At 50.1% G+C, this 27,268-nt stretch overlaps 1 protein-coding gene across 3 annotated transcripts in view; it reads left to right on the top strand.

The window, feature by feature from the left end:
- TBC1D5 (TBC1 domain family member 5) overlaps positions 1 to 27,268 on the top strand; it is a 1,888,005-nt gene that overhangs the window by 1,200,306 nt on the left and 660,431 nt on the right. For all 3 annotated transcript variants that reach the window (XM_086942181.1, XM_086942182.1, XM_086942183.1), the window contains 3 exons: positions 7,099 to 7,187; positions 21,902 to 21,952; positions 23,727 to 23,796. In XM_086942181.1, coding sequence (XP_086798307.1) covers positions 7,099 to 7,187; positions 21,902 to 21,952; positions 23,727 to 23,796 — 210 coding nt within the window. The remainder of the gene's footprint in view (positions 1 to 7,098; positions 7,188 to 21,901; positions 21,953 to 23,726; positions 23,797 to 27,268) is intronic.

The raw sequence follows: 27,268 nt of genomic DNA on the forward strand, positions 1-27,268 counted from the left end.
ACGGGTGGGGTGCATACCCAGCTAACACCAGCCATGTGGCCTCTTCGATTGACAAAGGACCTAAACGGACCAGCGTATATGAGTGAGGAAGGGTGCCATTAAGCCAAATATGGTGTTGCCAAGCTGTAAGCGAACCTCAAGTGCTCGATAGGGATAATACGCTACCAGAACAGCTGTTGCAGTGTAATCATGAAACAAATTGTCATCTGTGTTCACTGCCAGTACCCAAGAGTAAAAGACTTCAAATGGATCCGCAGGATCCGCTCCTACTACAAAAATCAAAGACATTCCTTCATCAGGGACACCATAATTTCTCAAGAAATCCCTGTGCGGGCAAGATTGTGTGCAGTAATGTTATGTCCCATTAGGAAAGTAGGAAGAACAACTTACTAACAGGCAGCACCAGGGCAAATAAGAAAGTAACCTTTTTTATATAACATCAAGCTTGAAAGATCCTATAAAAACATCAATATAGGAGGATGTCCCATCACAGCCGCCTCCGGAGGCCGAGGTGAGGTATTGTGGACAAGCACAAGCACTACTCAAGTGTCTTGCAGATGAGAACCAGACCAAACGTTGGTAGCACTATGTTGTAGGGATTCTGTACATATACAGAACTATGCACAGAAAAACGGGACCTCAGTGAATAGGGGTGTACCGACCTACCACATCTGTACCCAAACTCCCAAACCAACTAGATATAGTGTCTCATTCGTTCTCAGTCTACAGCAGAGCTACTAATGATTAGACAGCCTAGAACACCCACTCTACCTTCGGAATCGCGGGAGCCAGACACTTTAGCTTACATACTCATACCTGTCCACAATGCGAGTAATCAGAGACGCTTAGAGTTTAAAATGTTTATTTCAACTAAAGCGCTCTATGGTGCAGTACACAAGCCATTACTAGCAGAAAAATGCATAAACACAATATAGTGAGCATTGTTACAATACCATAAAATACAAACAGGGATAACATGTTATAAAACAGTGGAAAAGGACTACATGACACCCTCCCCGTGATGATAGGTTATTCTAAAAAGGAAGACCTCCGGGCTTGGTCAGCAGCAGACCCCATATCTCAAGGCCTAGATGTAATGTTCACATTGCAGGACAAGCACAGCTCTTCTTGCCGGAAAGGTGTCTCCAAGTGTGTCAAAAACAGGTTGCGGATGCAATATAAAAGTACACGATTTCCAGAAGTGCAGCTGCGTGGAGCATGTTATGTCTGATTGCGAGGGACTGATCAGAACAGAATAACAAGGGGCATTGTTGTTTAACCTTGAACATCGTGTGCAGATTAAACCTCAGAGCACAGCAAAGAACTTGCAAGGTAGACAGTTCTCATGTGAAAGGAGCACCGAGTCTTGCAAAATATATGCATGCAGTTTTGTGAACAAAAGCATACTCATGGCAGCGAAGCTCATGCTAACTTAACAAATGTCGACAATGGACCTATAAGCCTTACTACACTCACTTGAGCGCATAGTAACGTAGCCCTAGGACGTTCAGTGCAAACTCCTTCATTTACTCTCTGTTCCAAGCCTCATCTTTCAGACAATACAATCCATTATATAGAAGAAGCTCACCTGAGCCCACACTGATGTAGCCCTGGGTCTTTGAGTGCATACTCCTTCATTGACTCTGTGTCGCGTCCCCTCTCTCAGACCATACAAAGCTCGCCTGAGCCCACACTGATGCAGCCCTGGGTCTGTGAGTGCATACTCCTTTACTGAGTCTCAGGGCCGTGCCTCGTCTCTTATACCATACAAAGCTCGCCTGAGCCCACACTGACATAGCCGTTGGGTCTGTGAGTGCATACTCCTTCACTGAGTCTCAGTGCCGTGCCTCGTCTCTCAGACCATACAAAGGTCGCCTGAGCCCACACTGACGTAGCCCTGGGTCTGTGAGTGCATACTCCTTCACTGACTCTGTGCCGTGCCTCGTCTCTTATACCATACAAAGCTCGCCTGAGCCCACACTGACGTAGCCGTTGGGTCTGTGAGTGCATACTCCTTCACTGAGTCTCAGTGCCGTGCCTCGTCTCTCAGACCATACAAAGCTCGCCTGAGCCCACACTGAGGTAGCCCTGGGTCTGTGGGTGCATACTCCTTCACTGACTCTGTGCCGTGCCTCGTCTCTCAGACCATACAAAGCTCGCCTGAGCCCACACTGACGTAGCCCTGGGTCTGTGAGTGCATACTCCTTCACTGACTCAGTGCCACACCTTCTCTCAGACCATACAAAGCTCGCCTGAGCCCACACTGATGTAGCCCTGGGTCTGTGAGTGCATACTCCTTCATTGACTCTGTGTAGTGCCCCCTCTCTCAGACCATACAAAGCTCGCCTGAGCCCACACTGACGTAGCCCTGGGTCTGTGAGTGTACACTCCTTTACTGACTTGCAGAGCCGTGCCTCGTCTCTTATACCATACAAAGCTCGCCTGAGCCCAAACTGACGTAGCCCTGGGTCTGTGAGTGCATGCTCCTTCATTGACTCTGTGTTGCGCCCCCTCTCTCAGACCATACAAAGCTCGCCTGAGCCCACACTGACGTAGCCCTGGGCCTGTGAGTGCATACTCCTTCACTGACTCAGTGCCACGCCTTCTCTCAGACCATACAAAGCTTGCCTGAGCCCACACTGAAGCAGCCCTGGGTCTTTGAGTGCACACTCCTTCACTGACTCTGTGCCGTGCTTCGTCTCTCAGACCATACAAAGCTCGCCTGAGCTCACACTGATGCAGCCCTGGGTCTGTGATTGCATACTCCTTCACTGACTCTCAGTGCCATGCCTAGTCTCTCAGACCATACAAAGGTCGTCTGAGCTCACACTGACGTAGCCCTGGGTCTGTGAGTGCATACTCCTTCACTGACTCAGTGCCACACCTTCTCTCAGACCATACAAATCTCACCTGAGCCCACACTGAAGCAGCCCTGGGTCTTTGAGTGCAGACTCCTTCACTGACTCTCAGTACCGTGCCTGGTCTCTCACACCATACAAAGCTCGCCTGAGCCCACACTGAAGCAGCCCGGGGTCTGTGAGTGCATACTCCTTCACTGACTCAGTGCCACACATTCTCTCAGACCATACAAAGCTCGCCTGAGCCCACACTGAAGCAGCCCTGGGTCTGTGAGTGCATACTCCTTCACTGACTCTGTGCCGTGCCTCGTCTCTCAGACCATACAAAGCTCACCTGAGCCCACACTGAAGCAGCCCTGGGTCTGTGAGTGCATACTCCTTCACTGACTCTGTGCCGTGCCTCGCCTCTCAGACCATACAAAGCTCGCCTGAGCCCACACTGAGGCAGCCCTGGGTCTTTGGTTGCATACTCCTTCACTAACTCTCAGTGCCGTGCCTCGTCTCTCAGACCATACAAAGCTCGCCTGAGCTCACACTGACGTAGCCCTGGGTCTGTGAGTGCATACTCCTTCACTGAGTCTCAGTGCCATGCCTCGTCTCTCAGACCATACAAAACTCGCCTGAGTTCACACTGATGTAGCCCTGGGTCTGTGAGTGCATACTACGTCACTGACTCTGTGCCACACCGTCTCTCAGACCGTACAAAGCTCGTCTGAGCTCACACTGACGTAGCCCTGGGTCTGTGAGTGCACACTCCTTCACGGACTTGCAGAGCCGTGCCTCGTCTCTTATACCATACAAAGCTCGCCTGAGCCCACACTGACGTAGCCCTGGGTCAGTGAGTGCATACTGCTTCACTGACTCTCAGTGCCACGCCTTGTCACTTATACCATACAAAGCTCGCCTGAGCCCACACTGACGTAGCCCTGGGTCTGTGAGTGCATATTCCTTCACTGACTCTGTGCCACACCTTCTCTCAGACCATACAAAGCTCGCCTGAGCCCACACTGACGTAGCCCTGGGACAGTGAGTGCATACTCCCTCATTGACCATGTGTCGCGCCCCCCTCTCTCAGACCATACAAAGGTCGCCTGAGCCCACACTGACGTAGCCCTGGGTCTGTGAGTGCACACTCCTTCACTGACTTGCAGAGCCGTGCCGCGTCTCTTATACCATACAAAGCTCGCCTGAGCCCACACTGACGTAGCCCTGGGTCTGTGAGTGCATACTCCTTCACTGACTCTGTGCCGTGCCTCGTCTCTTATACCATACAAAGCTCGCCTGAGCCCACACTGACGTAGCCGTTGGGTCTGTGAGTGCATACTCCTTCACTGAGTCTCAGTGCCGTGCCTCGTCTCTCAGACCATACAAAGCTCGCCTGAGCCCACACTGAGGTAGCCCTGGGTCTGTGGGTGCATACTCCTTCACTGACTCTGTGCCGTGCCTCGTCTCTCAGACCATACAAAGCTCGCCTGAGCCCACACTGACGTAGCCCTGGGTCTGTGAGTGCATACTCCTTCACTGACTCAGTGCCACACCTTCTCTCAGACCATACAAAGCTCGCCTGAGCCCACACTGATGTAGCCCTGGGTCTGTGAGTGCATACTCCTTCATTGACTCTGTGTCGCGCCCCCTCTCTCAGACCATACAAAGCTCGCCTGAGCCCACACTGACGTAGCCCTGGGTCTGTGAGTGTACACTCCTTTACTGACTTGCAGAGCCGTGCCTCGTCTCTTATACCATACAAAGCTCGCCTGAGCCCACACTGACGTAGCCCTGGGTCTGTGAGTGCATACTCTTTCACTGAGTCTCAGTGCCGTGCCTCGTCTCTCAGACCATACAAAGCTCGCCTGAGCCCACACTGACGTAGCCCTGGGTCTGTGAGTGCATGCTCCTTCATTGACTCTCTGTTGCGCCCCCTCTCTCAGACCATACAAAGCTCGCCTGAGCCCACTCTGACGTAGCCCTGGGTCTGTGAGTGCATACTCCTTCACTGACTCAGTGCCACGCCTTCTCTCAGACCATACAAAGCTTGCCTGAGCCCACACTGAAGCAGCCCTGGGTCTTTGAGTGCACACTCCTTCACTGACTCTGTGCTGTGCCTCGTCTCTCAGACCATATAAAGCTCGCCTGAGCCCACACTGAAGCAGCCCTGGGTCTGTGAGTGCATACTCCTTCACTGACTCTGTGCCGTGCCTCGTCTCTCAGACCATACAAAGCTCGCCTGAGCTCACACTGACGTAGCCCTGGGTCTGTGATTGCATACTCCTTCACTGACTCTCAGTGCCATGCCTAGTCTCTCAGACCATACAAAGGTCGTCTGAGCTCACACTGACGTAGCCCTGGGTCTGTGAGTGCATACTCCTTCACTGACTCAGTGCCACACCTTCTCTCAGACCATACAAATCTCACCTGAGCCCACACTGAAGCAGCCCTGGGTCTTTGAGTGCAGACTCCTTCACTGACTCTCAGTGCCGTGCCTGGTCTCTCACACCATACAAAGCTCGCCTGAGCCCACGCTGAAGCAGCCCTGGGTCTGTGAGTGCATACTCCTTCACTGACTCAGTGCCACACATTCTCTCAGACCATACAAAGCTCGCCTGAGCCCACACTGAAGCAGCCCTGGGTCTGTGAGTGCATACTCCTTCACTGACTCAGTGCCACACATTCTCTCAGACCATACAAAGCTCGCCTGAGCCCACACTGAAGCAGCCCTGGGTCTGTGAGTGCATACTCCTTCACTGACTCAGTGCCACACATTCTCTCAGACCATACAAAGCTCGCCTGAGCCCACACTGAAGCAGCCCTGGGTCTGTGAGTGCATACTCCTTCACTGACTCTGTGCCGTGCCTCGTCTCTCAGACCATACAAAGCTCGCCTGAGCCCACACTGAAGCAGCCCTGGGTCTGTGAGTGCATACTCCTTCACTGACTCTCAGTGCCGTGCCTCGTCTCTCAGACCATACAAAGCTCGCCTGAGCTCACACTGACGTAGCCCTGGGTCTGTGAGTGCACACTCCTTCACTGACTTGCAGAGCCATGCCTTATCTCTTATACCATACAAAGCTCGCCTGAGCTCACACTGACGTAGCCCTGGGTCTTTGAGTGCAGACTCCTTCACTGACTCAGTGCCACACCTTCTTTCAGCAATAAGAAAAATGTTCCCTCAATGGCCACAGTTTTTCAATACAGGAATAAATCCCATTCTTAGTATGACATAGGTGACAGATTCACAACAACCTTTTTATTTTCTTCAAAAAATGTATGAAACTTTTTATTTTCTATTAAGCATTGCTTTCAAGTTTTTGTATTTTTTCTCATAATATTTCAAGAAACATTTAATCACATAGATTACATTTCATAAATAATTTCATGGTTCATACAATGAGAAAAATATATCATGACAATAACTATATACACAAAAAAACAATTTATACAAATTCATGTACCCCTGACCATACAAAGCTCACCTGAGCCCACACTGAGGCAGCCCTGGATCTTTGGTTGCATACTCCTTCACTGACTCTCAGTGCTGTGCCTGGTCTCTCAGACCATACAAAGCTCGCCTGAGCCCACACTGACGTAGCCCTGGGTCTGTGAGTGCACACTCCTTCACTGACTCAGTGCCACACCTTCTCTCGGACCATACAAAGCTCACCTGAGCTCACACGGACGTTGCCCTGGGTCTGTCAGTGCATACTCCTTCACTGACTCTGTGTCGCACCCCCTCTCTCAAACCATACAAAGCTCGCCTGAGCCCACACTGAAGCAGCCCTGGGTCTGTGAGTGCACACTCCTTCACTGAGTCTCAGGGCCGTGCCTGGTCTGTCAGACCATACAAACCTCACCTGAGCCCACACTGATGTAGCCCTGGGTCTGTTAGTGCATACTCCTTCACTGACTGTGCCACACCTTCTCTCAGACCATACAAACCTCACCTGAGCTCACACGGACGTTGCCCTGGGTCTGTCAGTGCATACTCCTTCACTGACTCTGTGTCGTGCCCCCTCTCTCAGACCATACAAAGCTCGCCTGAGCCTACACTGACATAGCCCTGGGTCTTGGAGTGTGCATTTCTTCTTTGATTACTAATTTCACACTCTGCCTCTCTGACCTCACAGACCAGGCTTGATCAGTGCTGAATCAGAAGCTCCAGTGAACCTGTAGTAACCTGCCCTGTTTGTCCTGCATAACTCGTATAACATTTTTTGTTCTGATCCTCTGCTCTTGGTCTCTTCCAGGGCATGCACGAGCTGCTGGCACCCCTCCTCTTCATACTGCACTGTGACCACCAGGCCTTTCAACATGCCTGTGAATCTGCCAACCCAAGGTGAGACTTGATTATTAATGCCCATGTGCTCTTTTTATCACTGCCAGGGCAAAGGGTGTTACTTGTAAAATGTGCAAAGCATTCAATGATTGTCTGAGGTCACCTTTTCAGCTGTCTTTTGTTTAACTTAGTTTCTACTTTAAGTTCCATTTGCCAGCCCTTCCCTTAGACGTGCCTTGCACGTGATCAAAGTCCATGCACGGCTGCTTGGGTGGGACAAATCTGGTTCATGGCCTGGCCTTTTGTGGGGCTGTGTGCCCGTAGCCCACGCAGCACAGCCAAAGCGCCTTGCACATGACCAAATTCCATTCACAGTTAGCTTAAGTGGGACAAAGCTGGCGTACGGCCTAGCCCTGTGTGGGGCTGCGTGCCTATAGCCTACTGAGCACAGCCAAAGTCCCTTGCACATAATCAAGGTCCATGCTCTGCTGGCTTTGGTGGAATAAAGCTGGTGCGGGGCCTGGCCGTGGGCTGGGCTTCACTGAGCGCAGCCAAAGCCCATGCGCGGCCAGCTTGCGGGGCCTGGTCTTGGGTGAGGCTGTGTGCCCATTCCCCACTGAGCACAGCCAAAGCCCATGTGCGGTCAGCTTGCGGGGCCTGGTCTTGGGTGAGGCTGTGTGCCCATTCCTCACTGAGCGCAGCCAAAGCCCATGCGCGGCCAGCTTGCGGGGCCTGGTCTTGGGTGAGGCTGTGTGCCCATTCCTCACTGAGCGCAGCCAAAGCCCATGCGCGGCCAGCTTGCGGGCCTGGTCTTGGGTGAGGCTGTGTGCCCATTCCTCACTGAGCGCAGCTAAAGCCCATGCGCAGCCAGCTTGCGGGCCTGGTCTTGGGTGAGGCTGTGTGCACATTCCCCACTGAGCGCAGCCAAAGCCCATGCGCGGCAGCTTGCGGGGCCTGGTCTTGGGTGAGGCTGTGTGCCCATTCCCCACTGAGCGCAGCCAAAGCCCATGAGCGGCCAGCTTGCGGGGCCTGGTCTTGGGTGAGGCTGTGTGCCCATTCCCCACTGAGCGCAGCCAAAGCCCATGAGCAGCCAGCTTGCGGGGCCTGGTCTTGGGTGAGGCTGTGTGCCCATTCCCCACTGAGCACAGCCAAAGCCCATGTGCGGCCAGCTTGCGGGGCCTGGTCTTGGGTGAGGCTGTGTGCCCATTCCCCACTGAGCACAGCCAAAGCCCATGTGCGCCCAGCTTGCGGGGCCTGGTCTTGGGTGAGGCTGTGTGCCCATTCCCCACTGAGCACAGCCAAAGCCCATGCGCGCCCAGCTTGCGGGGCCTGGTCTTGGGTGAGGCTGTGTGCCCATTCCCCACTGAGCGCAGCCAAAGCCCATGCGCAGCCAGCTTGCGGGCCTGGTCTTGGGTGAGGCTGTGTGCCCAGTCCCCACTGAGCGCAGCCAAAGCCCATGCGCGGCAGCTTGCGGGGCCTGGTCTTGGGTGAGGCTGTGTGCCCATTCCTCACTGAGCGCAGCCAAAGCCCATGCGCGGCCAGCTTGCGGGCCTGGTCTTGGGTGAGGCTGTGTGCCCATTCCCCACTGAGCACAGCCAAAGCCCATGCGCGGCCAGCTTGCGGGGCCTGGTCTTGGGTGAGGCTGTGTGCCCATTCCCCACTGAGCGCAGCCAAAGCCCATGCGCAGCCAGCTTGCGGGCCTGGTCTTGGGTGAGGCTGTGTGCCCAGTCCCCACTGAGCGCAGCCAAAGCCCATGCGCGGCAGCTTGCGGGGCCTGGTCTTGGGTGAGGCTGTGTGCCCATTCCTCACTGAGCGCAGCCAAAGCCCATGCGCGGCCAGCTTGCGGGCCTGGTCTTGGGTGAGGCTGTGTGCCCATTCCCCACTGAGCACAGCCAAAGCCCATGCGCGGCCAGCTTGCGGACCTGGTCTTGGGTGAGGCTGTGTGCCCATTCCTCACTGAGCGCAGCCAAAGCCCATGCGCGGCCAGCTTGCGGGGCCTGGTCTTGGGTGAGGCTATGTGCCCATTCCTCACTGAGCACAGCCAAAGGTTGCCCACAGCTAGTTAAGGTGGCAGAGGCATAGTTGCACAGCGATAGATGCTAATGGAATAAAAGCCATGCACATGGTTCGATGTAGTGGGGCTGGGAAAGGGCCAGATCCTGCGCCCACAGCCAATGGCTGTACCCAGTGGCACTGGTCCACTCAGGGCTTAGCCCAAGTGAGGTCAGAGTGCACTCTCTGAGCCAGCCCCCCAGCCCGCTGAGAACAGATGGCGCACAGCTGACTGTGATGAAATGCAACTGAATACAGTATATTGTAAAAATTCACTTTAAACGTTTGTGAAAATTGAGCTATGGTTACCTGTCCTATTGCATTAAAAAATTAAACAGAAATGCCCTTAGACGTGTTTAAGGTGATGTTATGATTAGAATACTAAGCCTAAGGAGCATTGTCAAAGGCTATACATCTCACCTTTTGTCCTGTTTACTGATTCTTTCGAGCATCAGCAAAAAAAGAAACGCAATCATGTAATGCTGCTGCAGGTTCCATCGTTCTGTAAGCACGCATGCATCAGCAAGCATGTGCGCACCTGCAGAAGGGCGGGGCTCCATCTTACTTTTTTGTATTTTTTTTACCTCTGCAAAATGGTGGACTCCACTTGAATCCATAAAGACTTTTTTGTGCACAAGCGCAAAATGAAGGGGAAAAAACGCATGAGTGTGTTGGGCAACAGGGGAGCAGGAGGAAGAAGGGAGAGAAGAGCAGGTGGAAGAAGGGAGGGAAGAAGCATACAAAGGGGAGAAGAGCAGGTGGAAGAATGGAGGGTAGAAGCATACAAAGGGGAGAAGAGCAAGTGGAAGAAGGGAGAGAAGAGCAGGTGGAAGAAGGGAGAGAAGAGCAGGTGGAAGAAGGGAGAGAAGAGCAGGTGGAAGAAGGGAGAGAAGAGCAGGTGGAAGAAGGGAGAGAAGAGCAGGTGGAAGAAGGGAGAGAAGAGCAGGTGGAAGAAGGGAAGGAAGAGCAGGTGGAAGAAGGGAGGGAAGAGCAGGTGGAAGAAGGGAGGGAAGAGCAGGTGGAAGAAGGGAGGGAAGAGCAGGTGGAAGAAGGGTGGGAAGAGCAGGTTTAAGAAGGGAGGGAAGAGCAGGTGGAAGAAGGGAGGGAAGAGCAGGTGGAAGAAGGGAGGGAAGAGCAGGTGGAAGAAGGGAGGGAAGAGCAGGTGGAAGAAGGGAGGGAAGAGCAGGTGGAAGAACAGGTGGAAGAAGGGAGGGAAGAGCAGGTGGAAGAAGGGAGGGAAGAGCAGGTGGAAGAAGGGAGGGAAGAGCAGTTGGAAGAAGGGAGAGAAGAGCAGGTGGAAGAAGGGAGAGAAGAGCAGGTGGAAGAAGGGAGAGAAGAGCAGGTGGAAGAAGGGAGGGAAGAGCAGGTGGAAGAAGGGAGGGAAGAGCAGGTGGAAGAAGGGAGGGAAGAGCAGGTGGAAGAAGGGAGGGAAGAGCAGGTGGAAGAAGGGAGGGAAGAGCAGGTGGAAGAAGGGAGGGAAGAGCAGGTGGAAGAAGGGAGGGAAGAGCAGGTGGAAGAAGGGAGGGAAGAGCAGGTGGAAGAAGGGAGGGAAGAGCAGGTGGAAGAAGGGAGGGAAGAGCAGGTGGAAGAAGGGAGGGAAGAGCAGGTGGAAGAAGGGAGGGAAGAGCAGGTTTAAGAAGGGAGGGAAGAGCAGGTGGAAGAAGGGAGGGAAGAGCAGGTGGAAGAAGGGAGGGAAGAGCAGGTGGAAGAAGGGAGGGAAGAGCAGGTGGCGCGGGGTAGTGTGGGAAGGGAGAAGCCGATGAGGGAAAGAGCAACATGGAGGAGCAGCACGGATCACAGTAAGCAGGCTGAGCAGCGCACTAGGAAGAGATCTGGAAAAAACGTGCACTCAGGGAATGCTTAACCAAAAAGAAACAAGCAATGGCAAAGCCAGTAAGTCTTGCCTATGCAAGATCTTTTGGCTTTGTCCATTTTGTTGCTATAATGCACAGCAGCACAGCTGAAAGTGTAAAAATAAAAAGACGCTGGCAGCTTGATGATGTTTTTACTTTTTAGCCATGCTGCACAGCTGCTCTGCTGCAGCACAACATGGCTAAAACAGATTGCTAAAGCTTGCATAGATGAGATCTATTGGTGCTGCCAATGCTTGTTTCGTGGGAAGAGGGGTCAGGGTAACCAACAGCTCGGGAGGCAGTGGGGCAAGCAAGAACATGGGAGGGACATGACCTTAGGGGCAAGTAGGAACACGGTGGGAGGACGAGGCAAACATCAACGGGGCAAGTGACACAACAAAAGAAATGAGCAACAACAACGCGGAGTGGGACGGGGAGAGAGCGCCTGCAAACACATTTCTTTCGGAGTGCTACAACTAAAAAAAAAAAAGTACCTCTTTAAATGCGCAAGCAGTGGAAAGATTCTAGATGCCAAAATGAAGCAGTACTGAGGCAAAGCTCCTGGGGGGGACAAGCACAGGAAGAGGAAGTGAAGCTGGCACGCACTGACCAAAGAGAAGCAATGAAGTGAGAGTGACAATGGAGCCATCCAGTGGTAAGCAGTGGGTGGGGTCTAAGCCCCCTGGAAGTTAACAAAATGTCTTGGGAGCAGCTGCGCATCCGCTGTCTCAAGTGAGATCTAAAAAGTAGCTCTCTAAAAGTGAGCTTTGAATGGATACAAGTAAACCAATCAAAAGGATGGTACGGAGGGATGCTCCAGGGAGGGCGCAGAGAAGCTCACAAAGTTTTAAAGAAAGCTCTGAATAAGAAGCCAAGAATATGACAGTGACAAATAAAACAAGCATTGGTAGGCAGAGGTTGGCCTGAAAGCTCCTCTCTGTAAGCCCACACTAGGTCTTTCGTAACCAGACAGCTTGATAGGTGAGACCTAATGATAATCCCCAGATATAATAAACAAAGAAAACCATCGCTCATACCCCAGTCATGCACCGGTCATGCTCTCATGCATGACATCACTGATGATCTCATTTGTTACTGGCATGATGAGTAGCCGGTGTCCCTGGCATGTTGAAGGTTGAACAGATTTGGATCATGATGGCAGTAGTAACGGTGTGTAGTGTAAAACAGTGAGTCTGCATTTGTAGCTCTCCGACTAGTCGCCCCGTGCAGTTGAACATTTTGACTGAGATATGGCAACTCTCCTCGGTGGCAGAGCCATTGCTCCTGTTCAATGAGACCCTGTTGCATCTTGGGAAAGGTGTGGCACAGCGGCCAGAGCAGCTGACTCCAGAGCATGTGGCTCACTGTTCGATCGCCTGGGCAGCTCAGCACCATATGACACTGGGTAATAGTTCACTTAATCTCCCTGATGGCCCCCTGTGCCTTGAAACCTTAGGGGTGATATGTTCGCGCTTTCCAAATATGGATTAATATTATTATTGGTGGAGAGCTGTGTCGGTCCTTCAGAAGCAGGGTGGTTGCAGGCATCTTCATAAACAGCAAGAGGAAATATAGTCCCCATCATCATCTGCCAGCTCTGCTGTCTCAAGCCCTCTCCCCACCCATACATCACTTTCTGGTGGAGGGACGGTGGGTCTCTTTTCTCCAACTGGCAGACAGTGACGACGAACTACTTGGCCATCAAGCTAATTTCCAAGGACTACGCTCTACCCGCCCTGTCCCTGGGCTTCCCTTCTTGCACAAGGCTATACTAGTCAACACACACCTCAATTGTGGAGGTGCTGAACAGAGGGCCATAGACGTGATGTCTCTAGAAAACTGGCTCAGAAGGGGGATGTAGGCCTCAGAACATCTAGGATCTTCACCCTCTAAACTAGTTCATTTGGCATGACAAGGTGAGGATGCTGTCCCAGAGCCAAGTCTGACTGGTCCTGAATGCGTGAGATCAGTTTGTCTCCATGGAGCTCAGGGGGAACATCCTTTACAACGCAGTAAGGACACCGCAGTGCCATTACAACACGGGTTTCTCAACGCAAGTCATTACCACAACTTGCACTGGAGGGCGCTCTAGGCTAGGGAATAGTAGATTTACTATTCCAGCACCTTCCCTACTGTACTTAGGCTGGTGTTGGTATAGTAAATGTTACTATTCCTATGTCCAGCACCCTACCGCGCAAGTTATGGTAACGACTTGCGTTGTAAAACCTGCATTGTGATGGTTTGCGCGTTGTACTGTCATCCGAGCTCAGGGATGCCTATTGTAATTTCCTAGTTCTTCCCACCCACAGACACTCCCTGAAGCTCACAGCTGAGGACCCCAGCACGATCCGTTCACAGTCCTACCATTTGGATCGACAACCGCACTACGCGTCTTTACAAGAGTACTGGCAGCTATGGTGTCTTTACTGAGACGGTCAGGAGTCTATGGAGTTGTTTACTGAGATCCCTGGCGGTTGAAAGCGGAGTCCCCTGCTCTGGTTAAGCCACACCTCCAGTGGACGATTACCCTCCTCCATGACCTTGGCACGGAACCTGGGCGTTATCCTGAACTCCTCACTCTCGATGACCAGACAAGTCAACGCCGTTTCATCATCTTGCTTCAACATTCTTCGCATGCTCAAAAAAACATTTCGCTGGATCCCCACCGAAACTAGAAAAACGGTCACCCACGCACTGGTCACGAGCCGCCTGGACTACGGAAACACCCTATACGCCGGTACCACCGCAAAACTCCAGAAAAAACTCCAACGCATCCAGAACGCTTCAGCCAGGCTCATACTAGACATCTCGCGTAAAGAACACATATTGGTTCACCTGAAAAAACTCCACTGGCTCCCCGTAAATAAAAGGATTACTTTCCGCCTCCTAACCCACGCACACAAAGCACTCTACGAACTTGGACCCGAATGCTTCAACACACGACTGTCCTTCTACACCCCCTCCCGTCAGCTACGATCCTCCAACCAAGCCCTTGCCACTGTACCTCGCATCAACAAAACCACCATGGGAGGTAGATCCTTCTCCTACCTGGCAGCTAAAACCTAGAACTCACTTCCCGCTCACCTTCGCCTTACCCAGAACCACCTAGCATTCAGAAAGCTACTTAAAACTTGGATATTCGACAAATAATTCCCCACCCTTCCTCAAGCGCCTTGAGACTCTATGGGTATGTAGCGCGCTATATAAATTTCTTGACTTGACTTGACTATCATCGCTCAAAATTCTCACCTCTCTCCACACACAGGGGGTGGTACTGAACATGACCCGCATGAAGGATCCTCCTTCTCAGAGGAGCTTGGATATTCAGGAAAAGTCTGAGGTTTCTGACTCCGATTTATTCCTCAGTTCTGCAAGCCCTGTGACTGCGTGGCCAAGGTCCTCATGCGTCAGGGCGTTACCAAGCTTCTAACGGCGGATGTGTGCCCTTCACTGGTGCCTGAGATCACTGTAGCTCCATCAGGGGAGCTCCAGATCTCATAATCTGTTTATCCTTATCTACAGTGGTGAATGGACTTCCCACCCCCTCCAACCTTTTATTGAGTCATCCTTTCAGCCCTCCACAAGATCAGGCTGCCATGGTCATGTACCACCTCCTTGCTGGGATGGGACAATTTGGGGCCTTTGGACTGCATGAGAGAAGTGCCTGTACATATGTGTTTGAGATGCAGACCGTCTGCGTTGACATGAAGGCATTCCACTTCCATCTCAGGGAGCAACATTCAGATTCTGTCTGACCACGCCAGCACCGTCCATTAGATCAGCAATCCGAGTGGTGTGGGACCATGGACCCTATGTGGGGAGGCGATCCTCTTGTCATCGTAGGCACAGTTACAGGGAGTCTTTTGAGTAGCAGCCTATCTCGCTAGCTCCGTCAGTGTGAAAACGATTGCCCTCGCATTCCGTCGCTCACCCTCGCTCGTGGGCCACAAGTTGAAGCTGCAACCCAAGGTGGGAGGGGCAATGTTCTCCACATTTTGGCGTTGCCCTTCATGGATCTCTTCACCATGTCTTGGAACAAGAAGTGTTGTCAATATTCTCCCATAAATTTCACTCCGGATGGATCAATGGTGACGCATTCAGGTTCAGCTGTTCTCAGGGCCTGCGTATGTGTTCCTGCCAAGACCACTTCTGTCTAGAGTACTGCAGGAGAGATCCAGTGCAGCTAACGCCCTTTACGCCAGAATGGGCATAGAAGATCTGGTATGCAGATCTCTTGGCACTCTGCATTTGGCACCCCTTCCTCTCCAGCATAGAGTGGATTTCCTCTCCCCAGTCCTCAGATGCTGAGGCTGCACACTTGGAGATTGAGCGATGCAAGCTAGAGTCCTTCTGCCTTTCCGAAGAAGTCGCAGACATCAGCTTACTGACTAGAAAGCCCACTTTGTCTTTTCATGTTGGTGGATGGAGCGTGTTCATTCAGTGGTGTGAGTTGGAAGGCCTCAACCCCTTTAAATATAGTCTTTCTGATGTCCTATGATTTCTTCGACCGAAGGGTCTGATGGTCGTTACACTTATGAGATTCTGGGCACGTGTGTCTTCCTGAGCAGCCTCGCCTCTTTATATCACCACTTATGAAACATTTACTAAAATGTTTGCTTTACTTTTTTCTGCCCACACTGTTTTTATGCCTCAGTGGAATCTTGATCTTTTGTTGACATTTTCTAGCCCATTTCCATTTGAGCCAATTAATATCTGCCCAGTTTGGCTTCTTATCTTGAAGACACTATTGTTAGTGGCAATAACTTCAGCATGTGGGGTCCGAAAACTTCAGTCCCTCTCGTTTAGTTCACCTTTCACAGTTTTCTCCTATGACAGGTTTGGCCTTTGTACCTACCCATTCTTTTTATCAGTGCCGACAGATAACTTTGCATAATGGGGTGGACACACATTCACTTCCACTGATCCACAAGCACACACATGCGCACATACACCCACCCATACACAGACCCTCCGATTTAATAGCACACACTGCTCGCTCACAAATACTCATACATACACACCAAAACATTCAAATAAGACCCTTACCGGGCTGCAGTGGTGAAAGGTAGAAACAGCAGGAGGGAGAAGTACTTGGCTCAGGAAAAAGGGGAATGAAAATGAAAGACCCTCTCGCCTCGTTTCGTCAGTGAACTTTATTATGGGTCAGTCAAAAAGAGGAGGCCCTTCCCTAACTCGCCACAGGGTGCATTGGGTTCAGTGAGACTTACTAACCCCACCCCATTCTGTGATGTTAGGAAGGGTTGTGTGAGTGTCATTGGACCGCAGGGCCTCAACCTGAAGCACTCAGGGCTGAATCAGTCATTGATCCCCCCACCCCCTCATCAGGGGGGAATCTCACAAGGCTTTGAAGGACTGATGAGGTCATTACCCTCAGGGGTGTGAGATCTTCAGCCTGGCAAACTTTGGTTAAGGTTGCTAAGTGCATGTGCATTAGTGCATTCAAAACTCCTGGCTGCCTGACCCTGTCATGGTGACTGTCTGTCAGGTTGACCTCTAACTACCATGACAGACACTCATGACTGCTTGGAAAAGTGAGGGGCAGGATCCCCCCACCACTGTTGTTTACCACAAGTAGTTTCTCCATTTCATTTGGGCCGCTCTATTACCCTTCGATCTCCCCCCTACTCATTCAACCAAGGAGGCGGAATGGTTGCGTAGACTGGACCCGAGATGTGTGGTGTCCGACTACATCGCCTGCATGAGAGGAGGCAGACTAGATGATCAGCCAAAGCTGAAAATGGCAAGGCAGCAACCTCTTGTACCACTTCACGCTGGGTCATCCTCTATCACGACCTGCTTGGCCTGAATAAGAACAGTTCTCTGGTGCTTTGGTACTCATTCATAAGATGAGAAATCTGTGTGAAGATGTATCCATCAGAAGAAAGTTATTTACCGTCAGTAATATATCTGGTGGGTGCATAATATTCCTGCATATCCATCACCACCCATCCTCCAGCATGGAGGAGTTGGTGTAACGATTAAGAAGATCCCAAGATATGCCAACATATATGTATATGTAGCTGTCTTTGCTTCCCTCGTCCTCTCTGCATGCCTCATTGTCTGGAGACAGCGCTGCAGGTGAAGCCTCATGGTGCCACCTGATAAAACAGAGGTGATATTTCTGGGGACAAACGTTTCTGGACCAGTCTAATGCCCGGAAGGATAGTTCTTAAGATGAGGAATCTGTGGGAAGATCAGGAATCCACCAGAAACATTGTCACCAAAGGTAAGTCACTTTTCCTTCTGATGTCTTACGGTTTCATTTTGCCCCAGAGAGTCCATCTCTCTGTGGTACCATTCTTTTTATAGTGAGGCACACTGCCCTCACATCCAGCACCATGACTGGGGATCCGACACAAAGGGAAACATCATTTACCACAAAGGCATTACCACTAATAACCTTTACCATGTGACACTTACCACGCAAACTTCTTTACAACGAGGGTGCCTTCCACGACGTCTTTACCACGGGCTGGGGGGGGGGAGACGTGGTATTCCTTCAAGTCGTTCTGCGTGGGCTTGGGGGGGTGGGCTCGGAGGGGGGCTGGGGGGGTCTCCCCCCAAAAAAAAAAAACAAAGGAGCGGATTACATAAATTAAAAAAAACGAACTTCAGTACCACCGAAGAAAAAGGAAAGTGCCTCCCCCAAAGACGTGCCGTGTACGTCAAAAAAGCAGTCCTTTTTTTATTTTGGTATACGTGTTTTGACGCTTGTTTCCATGGAGGATGGAAGTAAGGGCTCGTAGAGAAAGACGTGCAGGTAAGACGTTTCTACGCGTAGTAAAATCCTACGTTGTAAATACCAGCGTGGTAAAGCCACTTGCGATGTAAAAATCGCGTGGTAAAGCCATGCGTGGTAATTGAAATCGTGGTATAATCATATATTCCAACACAAACTGCCCTTAAGGCACTCATCCTGGTTTCTTTCTCCCAAATTCTGGCCCACCTCCCCTTGCTGCGCCCAAGCTATGATAAGGAGAATGGTGTGGACGACACGTGTGGTGCCCAGAAATGGCAATCCCTGCTGGACTGGGAACTGGATATGTTCCTGGGGGTAAATGGCGAGCGTTGCAGGGCAGCAATGAGCACGAGTGAGCATGGGGCGGCCAGGGCTCGAGTCGAGTGTAGACATAGTCTACCCACTATTTTCAGAGGGTAGACACCGTGTACCATGCCAGGAGGTTGTGCCCTACAGAAATATGCTGAACTTATTCCAGTGGTAATTTTCTGACTCTGGACTCTTTCCGCAGCGTCTGCTTGTTGTCTTTTGTTTGTTCCGAGCAGCAACATGCAGGTGGGGAGAGGGCTCATTGGATTCCAGCTTCACCCATAACAAAGACCGAAGTTAAGGGGCCATCAGGCCTCCTTTTGTTGAGTATCCTGGCTGGGAGCCATCAGGAGCCTCACACCTCGATGGGATGGAGGGGAAACAAAGGCTCCCAGCCTATCTCTTCCCAGGGACTTAACAGACTACTTTGTTTAGTCCCTGTATGTAAGAGATATGCAAACACTGTAAGAGAGTCAGATGTGTTAGTCGCCCCAGTATTTACACAAATAACAATTTAAATACCACTATTTTGTTTTATTTCTTTTAGAGCGCTTTAGCATTACTCATCCCAATGCAGGGTATCAGAGCGCTTTACATCACACGTACAGATTATACATTGACAATAAATCATATGTGTACATCAATACAAAAGATGTGTTACATGACAGTGAGGGTTACAAGGTGTAGGAGCCACATGTCCTTCACTGTTCGAAATTAGGATTGCAATTTACGAACTGCAAGTGACAAAAGAATCTTTCTTAAAAGCATAATCCACTTACCCATTTACATAAATCTGTCATCTGTGCGATACATAATGTGCTTTGCAGGAGACATATTAACCCTCTATTCTACTTTGATTAAAGACTAGGCAAAACACTGATCTGTCCAGCAAATACGTTCCCCTCCAGAGTTATTTTACCGTTATTATTGCCTGAGATTTAGCTGGCACACAAAAATCTCTGCAACAGGTGCCTTAACCCCTCAAGATATTTTAAAATACAGACATTGCAACTAATTAAGCAGGACAGATTTACTGCCATGTTTTTCCTTGTTGCCAATTTCTTTGTGGCAGGCTTTAAATAAATAAATGTAGACGTAGGGGTCCAGATTTTGCGTCCGGGTTGTGTCAATATTTTGGCACAACCCCAATTTCAAAATGGAATTTGTTCAATATTGTAATGTACTCGAGATAGGCTGGGGCGCGGCCTCCGTGGTCACCTGCAGGAGTGCGAGCAGGTATCCGAGCCTTCCCCTCGGGGATAGCGGAGTGGGAAGCAGACCGGGATTGGTGCCAGAGGGCGGAGCAAGTGATATATATAGCATGAGGCTGTCCTAAAAAGTGGGAGAAAGTGTGGGGGGCATGGAGCGAGTACAAGGGGGTAAGGGCTGATGGATGCTGAGGGGGAGTCGCTGGTGGTGGGGTTCTGTGGGGAAATGTGTGTTTACTGTAAAAGCGCCACTCGTGAAATGCTGAAAAACACTGAATCTGCTGTACGATGAATTAAAGCTATGATTATGTTCAAGGACTGTCAACCCTCTTGACCATACGTGAATGAAGCTTATGATTTTCAATAAAAAAAATTTTTTTAAATGTATTTATTATAGACCTGCTAAACATACGTGAGGTCTTAAGATCTGATGTGTTCCAGTGAGGCCATGGGTTGTGATGTCACACACATTCTGCCTAACTTGGTGAGTCCCCCCACTTCTTTTTTTAGGACTTGAGCCCTAGGGACACCAGTTAGTGAATGCACAAGTCTGTAGTCTAGAATCCCAACACTTAGACTAACCAAGCTAAAGGTGTTTTATTCATTGAGATGGGCTGCGTAGATGTTAGATTACTTCATTCATTCATTCATTCAAGAAGAAGAGTGAAAGCAGAACATTGGGCAGTCCTCTGGCACTACTTTTCAAATTGTGAACCCCATGGAGCCAGCTGTGTTTTACACACTCTGATTTATAGAAGTCATGGCCTTTCACAGGCAGAAGTGAGAACACGCCTCACTGCTTGGATATTGAAGGAAGACTACAACTGCTATGCTTTGGCACGCTACAGATGAAAAAGCTTCTCTGTAGCTCCAAGTAATTATAAGTACACAGTGAGTGCTCACAGACCCATAGTCTGGCCAGTAGACTCCGCTGACACTTCAGTTTCTCCCCTAGGCCGGACTCTAAAGTTTAGAGTTGTGTTGCTGTCACTGGCGCCTCTTTGTAACCTTCTGCTCATACTTGTAAACACTAGTAAGGTTCCTCTCTCGACAGAAAGAGTTCAAGATATTCTATCTTAAATCCTGACTCTTGCCACCAGAGATGAATGCTGTGCTATAGATCTATGGAATAACTAAAGGTTTATCCTGCACAAGTGCCCAACACTCACTACTGCTTCTGGGAATGGGACAGATCTGCTGACTTTGGATCTGTCTCTTCCAGCTCTCCTCTCATGGGGCTAGCTGGAGGACGAGGTGGATGGCGCTTCCCACTTACACCAGGACCAATGCCTTCGATTAACCTATGATGATGCCCCATGGGTGAAAACCAAAACTGTTCTTACCGCGGAGCCCGAGTACCCTTGTCCTATGCAGCTATAGAGGAGTCTGGCTCTGGCTCACCCCCTCGGCTGTCACCTACCCAGCCGGACATCGGACATTGTTTTCAACAGTCCTTCACGGTTTTGCCTGTCTTTCTCTTTGACTGCTTTCTTACCCCTGAAGTACTTTCCCCCTTCTGGTCTGCATGACTCTATCTGCATTCCTGTCCCCTGTTTACCTTGCCCCCTCTACCTTCCATTCCCATAAGACGTGTTTCTTGGCTATGCAACGCGCTAATTACCTATGTTTTTGCGTAATCTGATGGTTTTCTCTTACACCTTTATTGTAAATGTAACCGATGTGATTTTTTTGTAACCTGTAACTCACTGATCCTCATATAAAGCGCTCTGATACCTCCAGGTCTAGCCAGCACTATATAAAACTAGGCAAATAAATAGTAAGGGCCATTTGGCCTTAACTCTCTCTCCTAAAGCCAACAATCCTGTGCCAGTGAGTTGTCCAGCATTGGCTTCTTACCTCTCAGGCTGACCTCTGCACCCTCTGGCTACCCATGCTGTGATATTCTGGACTTGTAGTAAGGTCCGAGGCCCCCCTGCAATGATACACAAACTACGATTAAATATGTTTATGTAATCCGTGTCCTCTTGGAATGTTTTCACTCACCTTCTAGTGAGTAGCGGGTTAGTATGCCCAGCTCTCTCAACCTACCTTGGAGCTCCGCCCCCCCCCAGGCTCGAGCCGAGCGCCCACCGCCCAGAATCAGAGGCAGGACACGTCATCACTGATTAATTACTCTTGCCGAAGCAATAGAAATATAAGCTATTAAAACAAAATAAATGAATGTTGTGCGTTTGTACCTTTGAACCCGCGCCATCTTTCCTGTTTTTGGACAAACAATGATAGATGGGTCCGTAATTCACTCCGCCGCCGCCGTGCGCGCGAGAGGATCCGGTGACGTGCGCTAATTTGTTACTTTGCATAATTAGACGGTTACTTCATTGAACTGCAGACAAGGTAGCTAATTTGTTTTTGATCTTTGCATAAGGGAGAGGGCACGGAAGCCACTCTGTTAATTACGCAAACAACGGGGCCGCTCCATCACGCCCTGCGTCTTTGTGCGGAAGTTGACAAGAAGTTCTTGGACACCCCGTGCTCGGGGATGACCAACTTTCTTTTCTACAGTGATACTTTTTGTACTTTGTGGGAATGGTTGTTTGCCTTGTGATTAAAACTAAACTTCTCCCTTTACAGTGAAGAGATGAAAGCCCTGCTGGACCCGGAGTATCTGGAGCACGACGCCTAGTAAGTGTCCTCTTCTTTTCTTCACTTTAATGACGTCTGGGAATCAAGGGGTGACCCCAACTCTCCATGTCACCGGGACACGAGGCCCTGATCTGGGACTGACGCCCCACTGGTCCAGCTGAAGGGAATCAGGGGGTGATCCCAAGTCTCCATGTCACCCGGCCCCTGAGCTGGGACTGACGCCCCACTGGTCCAGCTGAAGGGAATCAAGGTGAGCCCAACTCTCCATGTCACCCGGCCCTGATCTGGTACTGAAGCCCCACTGGTCCAGCTGAAAGGAATCTAGGGGTGACCCCAAGTCTCCATGTCACCGGGACACTAGGCCCTGATCTGGTACTGACGCCCCACTGGTACAGCTGAAGGGAATCAAGGGGTGACCCCAAGTCTCCATGTCACCGGGACACTAGGCCCTGATCTGATACTGAAGCCCCACTGGTCCAGCTGAAGGGAATCAAGGGGTGACCCCAAGTCTCCATGTCACCGGGACACTAGGCCCTGATCTGGTACTGAAGCTGAAGGGAATCAAGGCTACAAATACCAACCCATCACTTTGGGCAACCAGACACCTGCACCCCGAGCTGGTGATTCGGGGACCCGAGTCTTGTGATCACCGAGTGTGGGACGCGTTTCCATAACCTGCATGCATGCTTATAAACCATAAGTACGAAAGGCAAACTGTAAAAACTTTGAACTGCTCCTGTGAGGTTTTATGCAAGGTTCTGTATGTGGTATTAGTCCCCTCTTACTCGAATATGTTAGGCCACCATGGATGGTCACCATGAGTGAGACTCGTTTCTATAAAGAAGTCCATCAGACACAGTGAATAATTGGTATCCTTTAATGGAGCTTGTAAATCAGCTTCCTTTTGCATCCTGGTACATCAATTGAATGCCCCCTGTGCATTCCTTAAGTCCTAACATTTCTTTTAGAACTAACATTATGATGTCATTTACACATCATTACATAACCTACGTGCATGCTTACAAACCATAGGTACAGAAAACAAATGGTAAAAGAGGCGAACCGCTCCTGTAAGGTTACGTGAGGTTCTGTATGCTTGGTTTTCATCCCTCCTAAACTCTCAGCGTGTAGTGTTAAGCCGCCAGGGCTGGTTACCTTGTGCGGGATTGGTTTTTATTCTATACATGCACTCTTATAAACCATAAGTAAAGAAGACAAATTGTGAAAGATGTGAACAACTCCGGCGAGGTTTCGTGAGGTTGTGCATGTATGGTTTTTTTCCCCCCTACTCTTAATGTGTAGTGTTCGGCCAGCATGGCTGGCCACCTTCTGTGGAATTAGTCTCTATACCGTATATGCGTACTTATAAACCATGCATGTATAGTTGTAGCCCCTCCTAAACTCAGTGTAGCCACAATGGCTCCTCTGTTGCCAGATTATCATGGTTTTCATCCTGGGTAGATCTGTATCCAGTTCATCTGAATCGAATAATTTACTCAGGCTGTTTACATGGCTTCAGACTAGTTTGGTGCAGTACGTTTCTCAGGACCCTTAAGGTCCTTGCTTGTCCCACTGCGGGCATGGTATATTAGAAGGGCAGGCTGGATCCGCCTTCCTGTTGGCTCCTGGTCGATGCTTCACCACCTCAAGCCTAGATGTGCTTCATTGACATGGCCTCGTTGTTTCTTGCTGCAACAAACCAATAGTCCTGGGTACTCCCGAAAGCCCCTGTACTTGTCTATAACAGCATAGGTGTATCTTTCGATTGTTCACATTTCTTGGTCTTTCCTTATTTTATCTATTCCTTTCGCAGTGCTGTGTTTTCCAAACTGATGCAGACGGCTGAGCCCTGGTTTTCGTCGCTGGAGCAAGATCTCCATAAGGTGAGTGTGGCCTGGCAGAGGTACTTTGCTCGTAGTGAGGAGCTCTGGGTACAGAAATATGAGAACAAATAACAGATCAAATTTGCATTGACTAGGTCCCTGTGGCACATCAGTCTAGGTCTGTCCTTCAAGGGATACAAATCACTGCGGAAAATGGAAGCAAGCTTTGGCAAAGCCAACCGGTCTGGGTTTAATGCGCCAGCACAGCCTGCGCTAGCACGTTTGACTGGGGGAGACAGCCAGCAGGAATAGAAAGAGAGAGAGGCACTAGTCGTAAAGCAGTCACACATATTCAGTTCAATGCAAGCACTCGCATGGAGGTGGAATGATGCATCCAAACAGCCAATTGCACAGGTAAGAGATGTCTATTGCACTGGGCCTGTCCAGGATGTGATTGACACAGTATAAGTGGCTGAAAGAAGCTTGTCAGAGAGCCAATGGCCGAAAGGGGCAGACCCAAAGCCCACTCGTTGCCACCCTCCCACCCCTTACCCCCTGCCATCAAGGAGCTCTGGACCTTACTCCTCCCTCAACCTTTCTATCCTACCCTCCTACACACTTCCCTTCTCTTCACCTAACCTTCACATTCCTCCAACCTGCTCGACCGTATCTACTAAATCACCTCTTACACAATCTCTTAGGCTCCCCGCAATGCCCACAGCCCCCTACACCTCTTGTCCCTCCTCCTCCATCACCAACCCTCCCCCTATCCCACAACAACACTTTCTTCCTCCCTCAACCCAGTATTGAATCCTCTCACGCACCCTGTATAGAAGCTGTTCCCCCCACTGGTTCCAGTCAGACACCACTCCCCTCCTAACAACCCTCCCACCTTCACTCTATCTCCTCCCACTCCCTCCCCTGCTCCTTCCAAACTCCACGCGGTCACCTTGAACTCTGATCCCCTCCATCCCACTCAACACCCCTATGATCTCCACGTGTTGTATTAAAGGTCTCCACACCACGTCTACGCTATGTTCGCCCCACCCCCTTCTAACTCTCCTTTAAAACATTTCACCCCCCCTATTTCTCCTCCCACCTGCCTTCTCCTACCTAATGCACCCACTATCCATTTAGCTGCTACTACAGCCCCTCTAATCACACACGCTACACCCTCTCATACGTTTCCACCAACTACTACACCAGAGCTTAACACACTCCTGGACACACCTACCACACCTCTCCTCCCATCACTAACCATTCCCACTTTCCTTACATCAATGGCATCAATGTGCCCAACACTCTACGCATCACCCCCCCTTCCCCTCCCTTGCCTTCACCTGATTTCACACCTAACCGAGCCAAACCTCCCCAACTCATACCTCACTCTAACACCAACACCACTACCATTCCAATCAACACTTTGGACAAGATTATATCAACTCTTCTTCAAATTAAAGAAAAACTTCATTCTTTCAGAGAGTTGCTCTCGAAATAACCCAGGCACCCCACACCCCCCAGAACCTTTTCACCCAAAAAGCCCACCAGCCACCAGCCACCCTCCACTTCCATACAAACAGAATCCCCTTACTGGACATCCATCCCCTCCCGTAATTCTGCCACCCGTCCTCCACGAAGCTTCAACCCACTTTCGGCGTACGAGATACGCTCCCTCCTGCACTCATATGATCTCGCACCCTCGACCCACATAGCCCCCACTCACCTTCCCATCCCTACTATCCCTTCCAACCCCCACAGGTCCTCCAAACAGAACAATAGAGGTATCGTTGCCAATAATCAAAAAAAAAGTCACACAACCCCGGACCCCTATTCCTCCCCTATCACTCCTCTGCTTAAATGCTCACTTCTGAACTGTAGATCGGCCCCTAGACATGTCTCTGACATTGCAGACCTCATTATCGCACATGACCTAGACTTGACCATACTCGCGAAACCTGGTTAACAGGCTCTTCCTCGCCACTCTCATTGACATTCTAATTCCCCCTAATTACCACATCATCAGATTGGATGGGGTTGGCAAAATAGGGGGTGGAATCGCATGTATTCACCGGAGCAACCTCTCAGTAATTAGAGCCAGCTCCCCTATATTCTCCTCCTGTGAACACCTCTGCCTTGATATCAACAGCAAAGGTAATCCTGTATGCTCCCTACATTTTATGTACCACCCACCAGGAGACAACCTCAACTTTACTGAACACTTCATGGACCTGGTTACAACAAACTCTGGACAACAACACACACAAATATTCCTTGGTGATTTCAACCTCCATTGGAACGATCACACCGACTCTGTGGTCAATAGTCTCAAAAACTTCCTTCCTCAGTGCCCTAGACCTCATCCAAATTTGCAACAGCCCCACCCACGATAAAGGCTCTATCCTGGACCTTATCATTTTCAAAGCCGACTCCATCCAACTCTAGTCAATCCAACCCTGTCACTGGTCTGACCACTTCATTATCACATTCTTCATCATCGAAAAAATGAAATCTAATCCGGTTCAATCCACCAGATCTAAGGTCTGGAAGAGAGACTAGAAGAAACTCAATCTCAACTCACTGCCCTCCCCCCAGCTACAATCTTCTCCTACCCCCCGCTGGCGCTGTTGACGTACAGGTTCTTACCAACCACTACCTCAATTCGATGACCTCAATTATGAACGAAGCTGCCCCTCTTCAACTAAGGAAAGTTTCTTCTAAAATCTCTAAACCATGGTACGACGGGCTTCTTAATGATGATAGACGAGTGATGAGACTGTCGGAACATAATTGGAGATCTGTCTCGTCAGCTTTGCACCTCAAAACACTAATGAAAAAAAGAAACGCTTACTTTAGAAAAATCAAATGTTCGAAAGCTGCTTTCTTTAGCCACCAGCTTGACCAAGCAAGAAACTGACCAAAAAAACTGTTAGAGTTAATCAAAACTCAATCCAGGGATGGCCCTCAAAGTCTTTTAAACACCTCTAGTGCCCGACCGACCTGTGAAGAATTCTCTACTTTCTTTAATTTAAAGACAGACAACATCAGGAAAGATCTCCTCACTGATCTAAGTCTTTACTCTAACCTCCACAGCAAAACGCCCATTGATTTAAAAAAACAATGCTTCATGGTCATCCTTCGAAACGTACTCGGAAGAAACTATTGGCAAGATTCTAAGTACACTGAAGCCTTCCAATCACCTCACTGATCCTCTACCCGCAAACTCCGTAAAGGACTTTATCCCATTACTTCTCCCCCTCTGGACCAAAATCATTAATAGCTCACTTCAACAAGGATGCATCCCGGACTCCCTTAAAGTGAGACAGGTTTCGCCCATACTAAAGAAACGCACTGCGGACCCCTCCGAGCTTAACAACTGTCGCCCTATCACCAATAACTCTACCTTGGCCAAACTCCTTGAAAAATGTGTACACCTCCAACTGACAAAACACATCGAGCACTTTCACCTTCTCAACTCACACCAATCAGGCTTCCGAGCAGGCCACAGTACGGAATCAGCCATGATTCACATAAT

This window comes from Lissotriton vulgaris, chromosome 10, assembly GCF_964263255.1.
Source record: "Lissotriton vulgaris chromosome 10, aLisVul1.2, whole genome shotgun sequence".
Taxonomy (NCBI): Eukaryota; Metazoa; Chordata; class Amphibia; order Caudata; family Salamandridae; genus Lissotriton; species Lissotriton vulgaris.